Below are 16,712 nucleotides of genomic sequence, written 5' to 3'. Positions count from 1 at the left end.
CTCAAATATTTGTAGGACAGGTGGCATTTTTAGAATGCTGTTCCTTCTCATGCTGTTTTTAGTTAGCCGCTTCCCCAACATTTTAAATTTGATATTAATTGAATGGACAGTAGATATTATATTGCTTTTTCAAAATGAGAGTTCAGAGTCAAAGTGCAAGATAGGTTAGTTCAGTATAATAAAATATAGCCATGACTAGGTAGAGGTTGGTAAAAGCGATTATTGATTATTGAGATATTATTGTATTGTTCTTATGATCTCTTTCAAATTGATTGAGTGCATTGTATTTGGACTGTTGTTATTGTTATGTTCTACTAGAGTTATGTTTTCTTCATTTTTTAATTCTACCATTTCTTTTGTGCTTTCTTTGTAGGACAGTAGACTTCTGATTGTTAGATAAGTTTTCCCATTATCTTTTGTCAATTCCATTTGAAGTGATGTTCTTCCATGTATTCAGTCAAACATATATATCAATTTTTTCTTTTGTAACAAACCACCCTACTCTTTTTTTTGGCAATACAAAAATGCATAAGCAATGCCTCCATACTTTTTAGTCACTCAAATCCCTAAGTGGGCAAGGTGAAATGTCGCCTTTCTGATTTTATATGATATTTAAAGCCTCTAATCAGATTTTAAAATCAAACAACCAATATTTCAAAGATCAAACAATTTCTCAATAAACCCCAAATCGGGTATGCTCAACATAGTGTCAAAAACTTCACAGCTTTACATATTATTAATAAATCTGAAAATAGACATTTTTATAGAAATTTTTTCAGCATAACAGCCCACAAAATGACATTTCCAGATCTGTATAGAGTTTACACAACAGCTCCCAAACAGAGGACAAAAACAATGCTCATTGGGCTCCCGAAAACAACACAAAATAGCTCGGAAACACCACAAAACACTAATAATCTATCATAGAAGTATAACCACGACCCGATACATGTATTCAGCTGTATTTTAACATCTAAATGTCTGCAATACAGCAACAAGCCAAACTGATATGAAATACTCAACCGGAAACAACAAACTCTTACAAGAAACACACCCAAAAATTCACAAATTTGCACTGTTCAGCACAAGGGCAAACTTTGCATGAGCTTGCACATGGAATGGCTTCAAACTCCTGTCCTTAGCCTCCCTGGAAACCCACAAACTCCCGTCCTTGGGTTTCTCTCTCCACAGGTTTGGCAGCCTTTGAAGAACAACAACAATGAGCAAAAATCGAGTTCTAGAATGAGCCCGAAATGCCACAAAATCCCTTTAAAAGAGGGCATAACCCTAACTCACGACCAAGAGGGCTCAATAATACATATTTTAATAATAATTTTCATTTATTAATCTATTGGTTTCCAAAGATTAGCCCCTTTTGCCGAAACTTCACTTTTTGAGCCTGCCTGCCTTAGCAAAAGTTATTACTTTTAATTATTTGAAAATGGGACATGACAAGTCCTCCCCTCCCAAATATTGCTTGTCCTCAAGCAATGAAGGTTGGGATGCTCAAGAATATGTGCTCCTTCCCAAGTGGCATCCTTCAGTGGTAATCCTTTCCATTTGACCAAATGCTCTATGATGTTCCTATTTTTCAATCTTTTCTCTGTTGTATCCAAAACCTCTTCTGGTATCAAAACTAATTTCCCTTCATCATCAAGAGGTGGTAATTCTGTAGATACTATGGTTTGCTGGCCTAGGACCTTCTTCAGGCAAGAGACATGGAAAACATTATGCATTTTGCTGTTTGGTAGGAGCTCCAATTCATAAGCTACCTCTCCTACCTTCCTGATGATCTTATAAGGCCCATAGAACCTTGGCTTAAGCTTCTCTGCCCCACTCCTCTTCAAGGTGCTTTGCTTATATCGCTGCAACCTAACAAATACCAAATCTCTCTCTTCAAAGGATCTTTCAGTCCTTTTCCTATCAGCATACAACTTTTGTTGGTTCTGTGCATGTTGTAGATTATCCTTGAGGGACCTTATTATGTCTTGGCTTTGCTTGACGAAATCACTTGCTATAGGTGCTCTGCTATTTAAAAGTACTAGATCAACAAAAGAAAGGGCATCATAACCATAAAGAGCACGAAAATGAGGCATAACAATAGACATGTGATGAGTCGTATTGTAACAATACTGCCCTAGGTGCAACCATTTCACCCAAGCATGTTGTTGATTTGAAACATAGTTTCTCAAATATCTCTCTATCCATTTATTAACTATCTCTGTTTGTCCATCTATTTGAGGGTGATGGCTAGTACTGGGAGTGAGTTCAGTTCCTGCCAAATGAAAGAGCTCCTTCCAAAAAGAGCTGAGGAATCTACTGCCTCGGTCACTGACAATGTTTCTAGGCAAGCCATGTAATCTAAAAATTTTCTTGAAGAACAATTCGGCTACTTGTGATGCTTTGAAATCAGATGTGATGGGAAAGAAATGGGCATACTTACTTAATCTATTTACCACCACATATATGCAATTCTTACCTTGAACCTTGGGCAACCTAGTGATGAAGTCTATGGAAATACTTTCCCATTTTGTTTAGGAATAGGAAGTGGCTGCAACAACCCTTTAGGAAAAATTTGCTCACTTTTGTTTTGTTGGCATACCATACATTCCTTAATGTGTTAAGGACATCCTCCTTCATACCGTTCCATACAAACTGCTCTCGAAGTTGCCTGTATGTCTTGAAGTATCCTTGATGACCAGCCAAAGGTGTGTCATGAAAGGCCCTCAATATCCTCTCCTTAATTTTTGATCCTGGCACTAAGAAGATCCTGTTCTTGTAATAAATCAATTCATCAACAACCTTGTACCTGTTATCATCCACTAACTTATCCAAAATCTTGGTGGCAAAGGAATCTTTAGCATACTCTGAAACTATGGAGACTTTCCAATCAGCAGAGATAGATGTTAAGGAGCACAAAGTGGGCTTTCTTGAGAGAGCATCAACAACCACATTATTTTTTCCTTTCATGTATTCAATATCAAAATCATAAGCTTGCAATTTGCTTACCCGTTTTTGTTGACGATCATTCAAATCCCTTTGGTTCAAGAAGAACCTGAGGCTATTATGGTTTGTCTTTACAATGAATCTCCCACATACCAAATATTGTCTAAACTTATGAAGTGCATGCATGATTGCTAACATTTCCTTATCATAGATGGAGTAACCTTTCTCTGATTAATTTAATTTTCTACTCTCAAATGCTATTGGATGTCCCCTTTGAGTTAGGACAGCCCCTATACCTTCTCCAGAAGCATCACATTCAACAACAAAAGGTAAAGAGAAATCTGGAATTGCAAGCACAGGGCATGAACTCATTACCTCCTTAAGCTTATCAAATGTTTTTTGTGCCTCTTCTTAATTTTAGCCACTTCTTGGATGCACACCACAACAACTGACATACTTTCTAATTTTTCTACTTCTTAGAATCATTGTTGATCAAATTAATATGACATAATATGCTGTTGTAGCTCTATACCAAATATTAACATTGTTGTTATAGCAAATACAACCCATAAAAAACTTAAAACATTTTCCTAGAACATTTTAGGACTTACAACAAAATTGCATAAGTAACATTTAACAATCAAGACTTATTCAAAATACATCAACTATTTCTATTTACCAAACCTAGGGAGAGAATTCAGATTGTAGCCCCAGTATGATTCTTGGTTGAAATCACCATATCTGGCTAGGCAGTTTATTGTTATATCTCAAGATTGTATTGACAGGTTTGTATGTCACACTGGGGTTTGTAGTGTCTATGTTCAGGCATCTTAATTGAATGTGGCAATGTGAAAGAAGGGTACTAGAACTATGTTGAAAGTCATATGACGTTCTTATGTGCTACACAATGGTTCTTGACCTTTGCGGTAATTTTTGTTGAATGGAACATTTAGATGAAAGGCCCTTTGTGTTTTGGGCTTGTTGCTGTTAAGATTATAGCTATGGTTGGATTGATTTAATCTTAAGATCAATGTTGATATATATAATATTATAAATATATATAATATTATATATATAAAATATATTATACATATATATTATATATAATACATGTCATATTGTGATTTATATTGTTAATACATATTAACTAATAATGATTAATCATAGAGACATGTCTCTTCATGAGATATGTCTCCTACTCTTATATTTATAAGAGATTGGGATCTGCATTTGGAACATATCTATAAAATGGCAATATAACTACTTTTGTTGAAACCGATACATGTTACTTAACATGGTATCAGAGCTAGGCTTATAACATATGAAATGAAGGATATACCTAAGTTGATCTCTCTTTCAACTAAACCTGAAAAATTGTTTGAGGGATAATAACAATTATAGGAGTAGGGCAGAGAACATCCATGACTACCTTTGTAGCTACTATGATTTCCCGCTAGGCTCCAGTGCATGTGTTACATTGGTGCCTTTAACACAAGTTTCATATCTTGCCCTTTGAGAGTTGAGTTGCACAAACTCGATTAGAATTTGGGCATCACTTGTCAAAGATGACAGAACAGTATCTTCAGATGAGAAGGACCTTGTAGTTTTTAGTGTCAATAGTTCGAGGCACAATAATGATAGCAGAGTTGCACTTAAGGTTGGGAAGAAAGAATGAAGAAATTACAACACAGTTTGAACAGTCGACTGTATGGATGAGCAAATTATATATGCTACTTTAGTTCTGACATGGTTTAAAATATGTGTTATTTATAATGATAAATTAAAACAAAAGAGTCTACTTATAAGACTTAATGCAATGGTGCATGGACGTGTGGTTTGAAGCTTTCTATAATTGGTCTTCTTTTGGTAATAACAGATGTAAAAACTACGGGTTATTGAGTCTTACCTCAAAATCACATCACTCACCAATGACATATTGACTATGGAAGGATACAAAAAAACTCACAATTGTTTAGTACAGAACAAAGAAATAAATTTCAAGCATGATGGTGTGGCAATTTATAATGGCACCATTATTGTTCTTTATTGAGGTATTTTAAATGTTCTCTTCAAACCACAAACAACCCTATCTTGGCAAGACTTCAATGGGCACCTCATCAATATACAACATTGTAGGAAATAAGACATCTGTGTTGTTTCCAGAACTGACCAAAATAAAAATTTAATACATTTTGGTTGCAGCCAAAGAAAAAAAACAAAGGTTTTTCCTATAGATCTATGAAGATAAATTATTATAATTTCATTAGTTTTATTCTAAAATAAATTATTGAGCCGAAATAAGTTCAAATTATATCACAATTAAACGTATAAGGCTTGAATATCTGTGAAGAAATATATTTGTGTTGAATGGATGAGGAGAGAAACCTTTGGTCTGATTTTACAATTTTGATGGATTGAATCTGAGAAATAATTGGTTTGCAATAATATTTATGTTGGAATTGTTTCTCCTAATTTCCGTCTTAAGCACATATAGTATTCACTATTTTGGTTGGGATAATTGGTAGCGAGCAACTTGGAGTATTAAATTGTTAATTGGAGCCTCCTCAGTATTACGTGCAAAATTTAAAATGATTCATTGTTGTGAAGGGTGCGAGAATCTTATCTGGTGTCTGCTTTATTAATTAGTGGTAGTATCTCAGTTGGAAGCGAAACTCCATATACAGATTGTTGTAACAAGAAAGAGTACTATAAAAATAAAATCAAATAAAACAAGATGTCTTTAGCATTGATGACTACAATATGGTATTGTGTTGCTCTAAATAGGTTGGGCAATGCGATATTATTCCATCATTAGCATTGAATGACATTTGGAATGGATTTTAATGGATTTAGGGTGCATATGTCATTCTAGGCTTGGGCAGGATTTCCATTCTCTAATGTTCATGATATATCAATGCCAGATGGTGGTCTCATGAATTCACTGTTGCCAAAAGGAGAGTACTGGAGCATAGTGTTTTCATACTGTAACATGTGATGCAGTGCAAGGTAGGAGTATCCCCAAAGGAGATGTCCTAGTCCCTAACAAATAACCACACAACGGAAGATAAACAACAATGCAAGATCCTATACTAAATCACAACTCTTTATTCATAAAAATAATTGATTACATGCAATGTGCCGGGTTGTAAGGCCTTCCCGGTTATGGCCAAATACAAAGCAAGTAATAGTTTTGCAAGATCCCTCAAGATCCAATCCAAACCTTAGCTAGTCCAGATCCACACTCTGGTAGAAACTTCTAAGGAAGATCCAATTGGTACTCGCAAGCCCACCAAGCAATCTCCTTTGTTTCCCAAGCCTTAGCTACTAGCCCTTCTCAAAATTTGCTCCTTTGCCACCTCTTCTTCAAGATGGATTAATAATCACAATCTTGTTGTAAACTGCCTCACATTTGGTGTTCTGTCCACAGACTCAAGAAAAACTTGCTCTTTAGCTACTCCCTAGACTCACTCCTCCGAATGAATAATGAGTAAAGACTAACCACAATCCCTACTTATACCTACCTAAGCTACAAGTCGGTCCAGAAAGCTACAAACCAAATATCCCTTACATTAAATACTTGAAGAGCCACAAGTCGACCTCCAATAGGAATCAAATACCAAATGCTTTTAAAGGCTTACAACACTTATTAAATACATTAAAAGTAATTAACCAAGACCCAAATGCAGGATAGCCAACTACCCCAGGAGGCTCCTGCATCAACGTGTTACCGAACATAAACAAATAACTCAAGATCTCCAATTTACTTGAAGACTCCTTATGTATTCATTAGTGGTCACTAATGTACTCAACCAAATTAATAACAGTGATTCTAATATTGACAAAATCAAGCATATTGAGAAAGAAAAGATAAATTCATTGACCGTCTTATCAAATGGATTGATCACACATAGTGACTATAAAGAATGACCATTATGTTAGCTTCTGCATTAAAAAATTGTTCTACTTTGAAAAACTCATTTGTTTGCTGCCACTTATTGTAATGTGGAGACACTGGCAGTTGTACACTACGTGGTTGAACAAGCATATGAATCCTACATATATGTTTTCACTTCATTCGAATGATGTGGTATGTTAATGAATATGTTGCTAATAATATATAGAATTGCTACTATAGTATACAGATTTTTGAGAACTTGAGGAATTAGTCTTTGTCATTTTGTGAAAGAAAGCTTGAAGGATGATGACCAATTATGGAATGGAAGATGAAGTTTGTAGAGGAGTACGTTCTACCATTCGTGTTAAACTGTACCTCCTTATGTGGCTTGGAGAGTGGAAATGTTATCCCAAATTTTTGCCCTAAATTTTTATTTTGATCATAGTCGTTGGTTTAATGAATTATTATCATGTGAAGTAAGTTAATTATAGCCGTTGTATCAATTTATTTCTTCTTGATCATGTGAAGTGATTTAGTTAATTATAGCCGTTGTATCAATTTACTTCTTCTTGATCATGTGAAGTGAGTTAACTATAGCCGTTGTATCAATTTATTTCTTCCTAATCATATGAAATGAGTTAGTTATTTAGACGTTGATGAAATCTCTAACAGTCACTAGATGATCAACAATGGTTTTGAATTAACAATTAATATATCTTGAATTAATGTCTTGGTGAGAATGTTTGCTTGAATGATTGCATGAAGAAGACTGAAGAGAGGGGAAGCATTGCTAAAGGGGATCATTGGAAGGGGATGGTCAAATAGTCCAGTCATCTAAATTGACAGGTTTGACCTAGGACTACCCTGGCAAGGATACTAGGATTTGACAACATGTTGCATTAATGGAACCGCATGAGCTATTAAATAAATAATATAAATAAAAACTATAATTCATACCTTTGAAGAATTATTAATGAATTTATTATTTAATCATTATTATTCACACTCGAATACGAACATATGTATATAAAAATAAGGTGACACCAATAAATTATAAGCTATAATCTAATGATGCCACCTTATCAATACATACACATGAACATATATAAGAATGAACAATAATAATAAAATAATAAAATCAAACCTTTCAACTTCTTACTCTTTCCCTCTATTTTTTTCCTTATTTTAAAAAATTCGATTTGTTTTGCATTTGAAAAGTCTTCTTGTAACTGTTGGAAGCCGAAGAGCTAAGTTATTCTTTTATATTAGAGTCTCATGATCGTATCGGCTATCCATCTTTTCCTTCTCTGTTCTCGATGGCTCTCGGCCCTCTATGTTTAATGAGGAACTGAGTATATTTTCCAAATTTTATTCTCTAAGCTCCGCTAATCCATACTATCTCCACGTCTTCATAACCATGGGCTCTAAGCAAGGAACAAAGTCCTTGCCGCAAGAGAGTTCAAGAGCAGACAGAGTGTCACGTAAGGTTCTACTGAATTTGTTTTGATTTTCTTCCACTTTACTATGTCTGTGTGAGTCTTGATTACCATAAGAACCGAATACTGGAACCATTGAACCATGTCTTGATTCCCATCATATTGCTATGCCGGCTGTGAGTCTTGATTATCATATGAAACCAATCGAATTCTTAAATGAACTCCTTTTTATTTTCCATACCAGTCGTGTATCTGTTTGTATAATATTCAAATATTGAAGCCACTTATTTTTCAGACTGAAATCGAGATGGTTATGAGAAGATTTCTAGTCCAATTAATCTATCTAATATCTCACTGATAATCTTTATTCATAATAGAGTGTCAACCATGTGCATAAGGGATGGATATGCAATGATAACCACAAATAACTAACTCTGATCAGAATTTATTACATTCATTTATACCATACTGAGATGGAAATAATATCCAACACCAAGGAATTCACCGGCAATAATGCCATTATAGGTGAAGAGGTGTAAAGTATATAAAGTGGATAAGACTCGTGAGCACCTAGGAATCACCTGCATAGTAGCCTGAGAAGGTGAGGAGGTGTAGAGAGTCTGCATAAATGAGAATGGAGTCAGAACAAATTATTAATAAGCAAAAACTATAATAGCTCATGCATGTTCCAGTTATGAAATATGTTATCAAGTCGAGTGGTGGAGATCGGGTTTGTAGACCCAACTTGAAATCCTTGTCTAGGGTAGAAATTAGGCAGATTTGCCGAACATGTGATCTTTGTTGCTTGTCCAAACGCTTCAGTTATTTTGGAGAATAACTGTTGGGAAACTCAACCCACTTGATTACTCAGATGGTTGGGCTTATGAACATCCCAAGCCCGATCTCGAGGTAAGGAGGGCCGTTCTATTAATTTAGGACAAGTGGGGATAAGTAATGGTCCGTGGTTGGGAGGTTAAGCCTATGTCAATGCTTCTCCTCTCATCAATGCCAAGGCTTGGACAACGAGATAAATGGATTCTTTAATTATTACTGTATGTCTCTTTTACTTTAGAGTAGATAGATATTATAATTGCTAGATAGAGTAAACATTTAATTTTATGTTGTATAAGCATTTCAGTTGTTATATTTAGCCGTTACTTTATTTTCAGTTGAATATGTTAGAAGTAGTTAAATTGTTAGCAATACATATATATCACATAATTTCTCGTGAAATCAGTAGAATATGTAAAATAGTTAGATTGTGAAGATTTTCTTTCAGTTATAATCATATGGTAGAAAATCATTATGTGATTTGGAATCAGTTACTTATAAAATTAGATTAATATGAGTTTTAAATTGGTTATGAAAATTCATATGTTACAAGAAACAAATTATACATTTGGGTTGAGACATAACATTGGCATAAAGTTAATACCTTGTTAGGCGATGAAGATGATCCAAATGATGGACAACAAACATGACTTATAATGTTTTGAGATCTATTAGATCAAAGGACAAATCAAGAAGCATAAGATATTGCATTGAAGGTTGATAAACTTATTGGATGCACTATTCATTGCTGAGAGCAAAGAATTCATATTTGCAAATACCTTGGACTGATTGAGTAATTGAGGTTTGAAGTCATTTGAGGGTCACTTTAGTTATAAAGGTTGATGACTATTGAAAATAGAGGTTGACATCTTTTATGCATGGTTGGGAATTTTTCATTGAGGGGGGAATAATAAACAATGTTCCATTCCCAAATTGAACCATCTCTAGAGGGAGATGTCTCTCAAACAATCTAAGATAGGAGCAAGGACAAGTGCTCACATTGTTTGACTAATGCTGATATGGAGATTTTTTTGATTTGATGCATATGGACCTCCATTGGGGCAACATGTATCAAGGATGTTGGTGTGTACATAAGTATTTATTATCTTTGAGTTGTTAATATTAAGGATCTTTTGCAAATGTTTACAATCCTCTATCTTGATTCTATTTGGGCAAATTGCTAGAAGAGAAGACTTATAGATTTTGGTTTATCTTCTAATCTGCAATCTAACCCTCCCTTATACCTAACTCAAGGGGCATGTTCATTGAATGGACATGTCCCTCTTTAGGTTGGCCTATTTAACAACATAATTGTTTCCTCAAGATTGGTGCCCATTCCAAGAGTTACTACTGGTTAGTAACTAACCACATTAGTAAATAAGAAGGCTTATAAAAGCCACAAGGAAGATGCCAATCTTTCTAGAGGGAACAATATGTTCTAGTGACCAATACTTAAGGGAACTCATGCATCTAGATCAGACTGATTTGAAAATCAGAACACTTATCTTGTCAAAGTTACAAGGAATTAACGTGAGTAACACTTTTATTTATTCTCTTGTTATATACATACTATAAGAGTTATTTGCCTTGATCTTTCCTTTATGTCTAAGGATGTTCTTGTAGTAAAATAAGGTTGGTACTTTACACATGCTACCAAATATTGTGTAGACTCAATTTTATGATAGTAGCTCCAAAGATACTGATGATCAAGATGGAGAAAGTAAGGCTCTTGAAGCAAATGGAGAAAGTAAGGCTCTTGAAGCAAATGTCTTTGATGATTGAGATCCTTCTACATTAAGAGGGAGTATGACACTTCTTCTAAGGCAACGCAAGAGCTTAGAAGATTGATACTTGGAGGGAGTCTAGAAATACATGTATGTGACTGCATGATTTTAATAAGCCTACTGTTGAGTGCATCATAAGGAAGTATTGACTTATCACTCGATAATCTTAAGATTGATATCAGATTCAGAGTGAGTTTGACATGCATCCTTGGGTGAAGGGAGTTTCTAAGGAAGTAACTAGAGGACCTGACTTCCCAGGATCAATGTTCAGAGGGAGAATTTTGAGGTGCAATCCTTTGTAACTAATATCTTCTCTATGAGGAGAAGTTCTAAGTAAAAGTTATTGTAATATATTCTTCTCTATGAGATAGAATTGAGTTGAAAACCTTTGTAACACCGTCTGACCTGGTTCATGGTTGTTACTATTTCTCATATGACATGTAATGAAAGGTGACGATCTCTCATTGACATAATATAAATAAAAGGTAACCATTGTAAGGTGACAATCTTATAAATGGTAGACCTGTTATCATTACAAACTTCATTAAGTTGTTGTCTCAAAGTGCTGGAACTAGAAGTCAAGATAACGAATGTATCAACTAGAAGGTAACTATTGTAAGGTGATGACTTTATCAATAGTTGACCTATATCAGAACACCAAAATGTGTTGGAACAAGTGTTATCATGGTTTTTCGGGCTAGATTTTGACGGACACCATGATAATCAAATTGTTATGGTTCTTCGGGCTAATCTTGTTGGACACCATAACTTAAATCTATCATAGACCATACTTACGGTGGTGTTCAAATCTTGTATAAGAATTGCAAAGAGGGAGTGTTGAGAAATTTAGCCTTATAGTGAATTGAAGCAAATTCCATATGTAATATATGTTAATATATATGTGTATATTGATGGATTTATGTTGATATTCGTAAATATGCCATTCCAATAATATCACATTGAGATGATATATCTCCATATGCTTGAGAGCATATTGTGTTCCATAATAAATCCTCCCTAGCTAAGACAAAGTGTTAAGATTATAGCTACGGTCGGATTGATTTAATCTTAAGATCAATGTTGATATATATAATATTATAATTATAATACATATATATGTAATATTATATATATATATATATATATATATAATATTATACTCATAGTTGGAAAACTTGCCAAATGCAAAAACTCGCCAAGCCCCCCAAAAGTTTAATCGGGAAAAACTCGGTGATTTAAAAAAAAAACTCGGGAACCTAAAAACCGCTGAAATTTAATTAAAAATACATTTATTTTGCAAAATTTAATGAGAAGATGCATCTAATAAGTTAATTAAAGACAATACAAAAGAAAGAAACGAAGTTTAGATATATATAAATGTATAATGCGTACAAAATTGCATTCTCATGCAGAATGCTCATGGTAGGAAGCAAAATAGTAAATTACTAAATAGTTTCAATCTGTCAAACTAGAAGTAAATACTAAAAGTCTAAATACATCAATACAATTTGACAATGTCAATCACATCTTCCTCTTTCCACTTGCACTAGCAGGAAAGCGAGGGGGTCTAGTCCTAGAAGAAGTGCCCTGCACTGGGATAGGGCGTGAGCTGCGTGACTGTGAACTCTGTGGCTGTGCCCCCTCGCTCGACGTCCCTACTGACTGGCTCGGCGTCCTAGAAGAAGATGCATCTCCTCCTAATGGTAATGCCTGATCCTCGCCTGAATCATCATCATCCTCGTCCTCATCCTCAATGTCATCCATAGTGAACTGAAAATCAGCGTTAACCTCCCCCTCCATGGCCTGCCTCTCCAAATCAACGATTTCATCTGGTGTAAACAATGGACTTGGCTCTTGTGCTGTCCAATCAGAATAAGGATCTATCTCATCTAGATCAAGTGGACCAGGTAGTTCTAAGAGCTGTGCCTTTTTTATGCGCAACTTAAGATTATAGTGCACATAAACAAGGTCATTAAGCCGTTTTTGAGTCAATCTGTTTCTTTTCTTTGTATGGATGGACTCAAATAAGCTCCAATTGCGCTCACAATGGGATGAGCTACAAGGTTGGGATAGGACTCTGAGAGCAAATTTCCTTAAATTGGGGGTATTGCCACCCCAACTTGCCCACTAAGCATCTGCAAAACAAAATTAAAAAAGTTATAAAGCAATAAAAAAAAAATCAGAAGCACAACTTATCAATTAGCAAAATTTTTAAAGTTTGACGCTTTACCTGGTGCTTGAGTAGATCTTGCTCTCTTTGCTAACATAGAAGAGAACAAAGGACCCCTTGATTCCACATAGATTTGTTGTTCGGTCACAATAAGGTCTCTCTCCTCTTCACTTGATATCATTCTCTCAATGCATTTAGAGAGACCTTCCATGACCTCTCCATTAGGATCTGAGTAGGAATCATCAGCCCTAAAACAAATAGAAAATGATATCAAGTCTTACTACACAACCTTAAAAAGTAAAGTAAAATAAAGACTTATTAAAATCCCAACTTCAAGGACAATCAATTATCATAGTACCTGAATTTGGGATTGAGGAAGTAGCCTGCTGCATGAATAGGTTGGTGGAGCATATTGTTCCACCTCCTATCAATTATTTCCCAAATGGGGTCAAATTTGAGACTATCCCCGTGATAGTAACTTCTAACAGCCTCTTTCGCCCTATCCATGGCCTCATAAAGACCTCCCATTGGGGATTGCTGCCCATCACATGTGCGCAAGACTAGAACCAAGGGCAGAGACATCTACATTTGAAATTTGAAAAATACAAATTAGTTAATAACATAGTAAGTTATGAATTGATAATGAAACTTGAATACACTAAAAATATAATGAAGTTACCTCCACAATCTCCTTAGCTTTTGCAAAAAAGCTATCATCAAACACTATTCGTGCCACAGCCTCTCCTTCGGGCTTCTTTGCGTAAGGTGAAGCAACCCAATCAGCACACACAAACATTTGCTTCAAAGCCAATATGTGGTCAAGAATACTTTGCAACGTCAAGAAGACCATTGCAAATCTTGTCATAGCGGGTCTCATCAAATCTTTGCCTTTAGTGGCTTTTCTCATCAAATTGAGAACCCATGGGTGATTATAGATATATTTTGTGACTCGCCTAGCATCTTCCACAATTGGACTCACCCAATCAAGTTTTCCTATGTCCTCCAAAAGAAGGTCAAGGACGTGTGCTGCACAAGGTGACCAAAAAAGTGTGGGATGCCTCTCTTGGAGGATTCTACCTAAAAGATTAGCAAAAAATCAATAATCAATAACAAACTTTCTATATTTGGTATTTACAAATTACATCAAATCTAAATTGAATAATACCATTATCCAGATTCCATAGCATTACATTCATGATTCATATTGATTCAAATATAAAAAATTAAATCTACCTGCTGCTGCATTATCTGTGATTATTTGCACCACATTCTCTATTCCCACCTCCATGACAACATTCTCCAACATTAAAGCCAATGTGGCTGCATTTTTCACTTTGTTGGAGGCATCGACAGATTTCCAAAATACCACATCATCTTTGCAAGCAATCAAGAAGTTAATAATGGTTCTACTTCTTCCATCTGTCCACCCATCAGATTAAATGGTGCAGCCATACTTCTTCCACTCTTTCTTTTGGTCTTCTATCAACAATGTTGCCCTACCAACTGCTTTGTCATGCAACCTACAAAATTTAGGTGTAATATTAAATAAAGTGTAAGTGTTAGTAAAAAATTAGGAAATAAGTTATAACAATTAAGATTTAAAATATAACAATGAACTAAAGTGAATCACAATTATTTACAATTACTAAATAGTAAAATACTAACCTTCCACTCATATCCTTGCGATTAGGCGGCTTGTACCCTTTGCCTGATATTGTCATTGCATTCACCATATTGACCCAATAGGGACTATCAGCGGCATTCATTGAGATATTGTTGAAAAACCAAAAATCAGCTGCTGCAATATCAGTTTGCTCATGCACCTCCTTAAACCATGCAGTGCCCTCTAATGATGGTTGTGCTCCAGGTGTGTTCCTGGGCACAAAATAACCACCTATCCCTGATGGGGATCCGGATGGTGATGATGAAGAAGTGGAACCGGTAAATGAGAAATTTTGTTTGCGGATCCGTGGGCCACGAAGAGATCCTGGTATGTTCTCAAGTGCTTCTTCTTCCTCTTGCATATCAAAAGGAGCTCCTTCTGATTCAGCTATGGCTGTCCTCATAGCTAATTTTGCCCTCTCCCTATTCAATTTTTTCTCTTCAGCAGCTACAAGTAGGGCATGGATGAATCTTTTTTCTTCATCAGTTACCTTGAGACAAGGATTTGAGTCATGTTTCTTTATGCCTGCAAGGTGGTATTTGAGGCGGTTTATGCCTCCAGAAATAATTCTCTCACAGGGAATGCATATCACCTTCCCAATATCAATTGGATTTGGAGCTTCATAGGCATACTGCCATGCCTTATCTCTTGCATTTTTAGGCCGAGTGCCTATATATCCAGATGGGCATGGTGTTTGTGGCCACTCTTCTTGCGGGTTTGTCATTTTTTTAATGGTTGACCGCTGCCCTACACATAAATATATAGAAAAATGAATAAACAAAGTTAGAACTTAGAAGCTAGGGTTTCAAATGATTCAAAGTTTCAAACTTCAAACTTCAACCATATCCTTAGCAAACAACAAACTTCAACCATATCCTTAGAAGCTAGGGTTCAAATCAAAATGATTCAAAATGATTTTAAATGATTTGAAAACATTTACAAACAAGTTAACAACAACAAAAACAAAAGAACATTTGTTATAAAACTATAAAAAGTTTTCAAACTATGATAAGATGAACATACCTGGAAAGAAATTTGTCTTCTAAAATCGGTTAGAATCCTCTACAATCCACTCAAATCCGCCTTGAATCACTTGCAATCAGCCAAGAATGCCTCCAAACCTTCTTCTCTTCACTCCTCAAGGCTCTAAACAATCCAAATACAAGAAAAAATGAGAAAAAAACACATTCACTGTTGCTTTAATCCGTCACAGGCCGCGGGTGAAAAACTCACTAGAAAATCGCGAGTTTTTTTAAAAAACTCGCCGAGTTTTTCGCAATTACTCATCGAGTATTCGGCGAGTTTTTACCAGTCCGCCGAGTTTTTGAATCGGCGAGTTAACTGGTGAAAAACTCGCCGAGGTAGGAAACTCGGCGAGTTTTTAAAACTCGCCGAGTACTTGGCGTGTTTTCCAACTATGATTATAATTATAATACATACATACATATATATATATATATATATATATATATATATATATATATATATATATATATATATATATATATAATCATGTATATTATATATAATACATATGTCATATTGTGATTTATATTGTTAATATATATTAACTAATAATGATTAACATAGAGACATGTCTCCTACTCTTATATTTATAAGAGATTGGGATCTACATTTGGAACATATCTATAACAATGGCAATATAACTACATTTGCAGAAACCGATCCCTATTACTTAATGGTTGCCCTAGTATTCAATCGAGCAAAAATGTCAAAATTTCAATTCATATCAAGTGCAGTCACATGTGGGCTTGTTTTCCCTATGTAATTACTTGCAATTCCCATTGTTTGCCAATGTCAAGTGTTTCAAAAATCCATTTTTCAGTCTGTCATAAGATATAGAACATCGAAGTTCTGCCTTCAAAATGCTTGATCTTCAGTCAAATTATTGGTTGGTTTTCTGACTTAAATATCTCTCTGTCTCGTCTTCAGCTTTGTCCTGCATTTTGAGTTTTAAAAAATGAGT

At 35.1% G+C, this 16,712-nt stretch overlaps 3 protein-coding genes across 3 annotated transcripts in view; 1 reads left to right on the top strand and 2 right to left on the bottom strand.

Annotated features, from left to right (window-relative positions):
- Positions 1–16,712, top strand: part of LOC149580147 (calcium-dependent lipid-binding family protein) — a 321,232-nt gene that overhangs the window by 27,525 nt on the left and 276,995 nt on the right. The window lies entirely within an intron of this gene.
- LOC149580149 (uncharacterized) lies at positions 12,242–13,927 on the bottom strand. The gene is made up of 3 exons (XM_089815619.1): positions 13,742–13,927; positions 13,421–13,644; positions 12,242–13,310 (listed from the first exon to the last, which is right to left on the bottom strand). The coding sequence occupies exons 1-3, from the start codon at positions 13,925–13,927 to the stop codon at positions 13,088–13,090; spliced, it is 633 nt and encodes a 210-aa protein (XP_089671745.1). The 3' UTR covers positions 12,242–13,087.
- Positions 13,943–15,933, bottom strand: LOC149580148 (uncharacterized). Its single transcript, XM_089812958.1, has 2 exons — positions 14,296–15,933; positions 13,943–14,139 (listed from the first exon to the last, which is right to left on the bottom strand). Exon 1 carries the CDS (start codon positions 15,447–15,449, stop codon positions 14,679–14,681), a length of 771 nt encoding a protein of 256 aa, XP_089669084.1. The 5' UTR covers positions 15,450–15,933; the 3' UTR covers positions 13,943–14,139; positions 14,296–14,678.

Source organism: Cupressus sempervirens, chromosome 1, assembly GCF_028749045.1.
Source record: "Cupressus sempervirens isolate cs-2001-9-10 chromosome 1, ASM2874904v1, whole genome shotgun sequence".
Lineage (NCBI taxonomy): Eukaryota > Viridiplantae > Streptophyta > Pinopsida > Cupressales > Cupressaceae > Cupressus > Cupressus sempervirens.
This window is presented reverse-complemented; position numbering and strand designations above follow the sequence as displayed.

Coding starts and splice junctions, on each gene's coding strand:
- LOC149580149 (XM_089815619.1), bottom strand. CDS start 13,927: ATGACAAGATTTGCAATGGTCTTCTTGACGTTGCAAAGTATTCTTGAC. Junction 13,645..13,741: donor AAGCTAAGGAGATTGTGGAG/GTAACTTCATTA, acceptor TTTCAAATGTAG/ATGTCTCTGCCCTTGGTTCT. Junction 13,311..13,420: donor TTCCTCAATCCCAAATTCAG/GTACTATGATAA, acceptor TATTTGTTTTAG/GGCTGATGATTCCTACTCAG.
- LOC149580148 (XM_089812958.1), bottom strand. CDS start 15,449: ATGACAAACCCGCAAGAAGAGTGGCCACAAACACCATGCCCATCTGGA.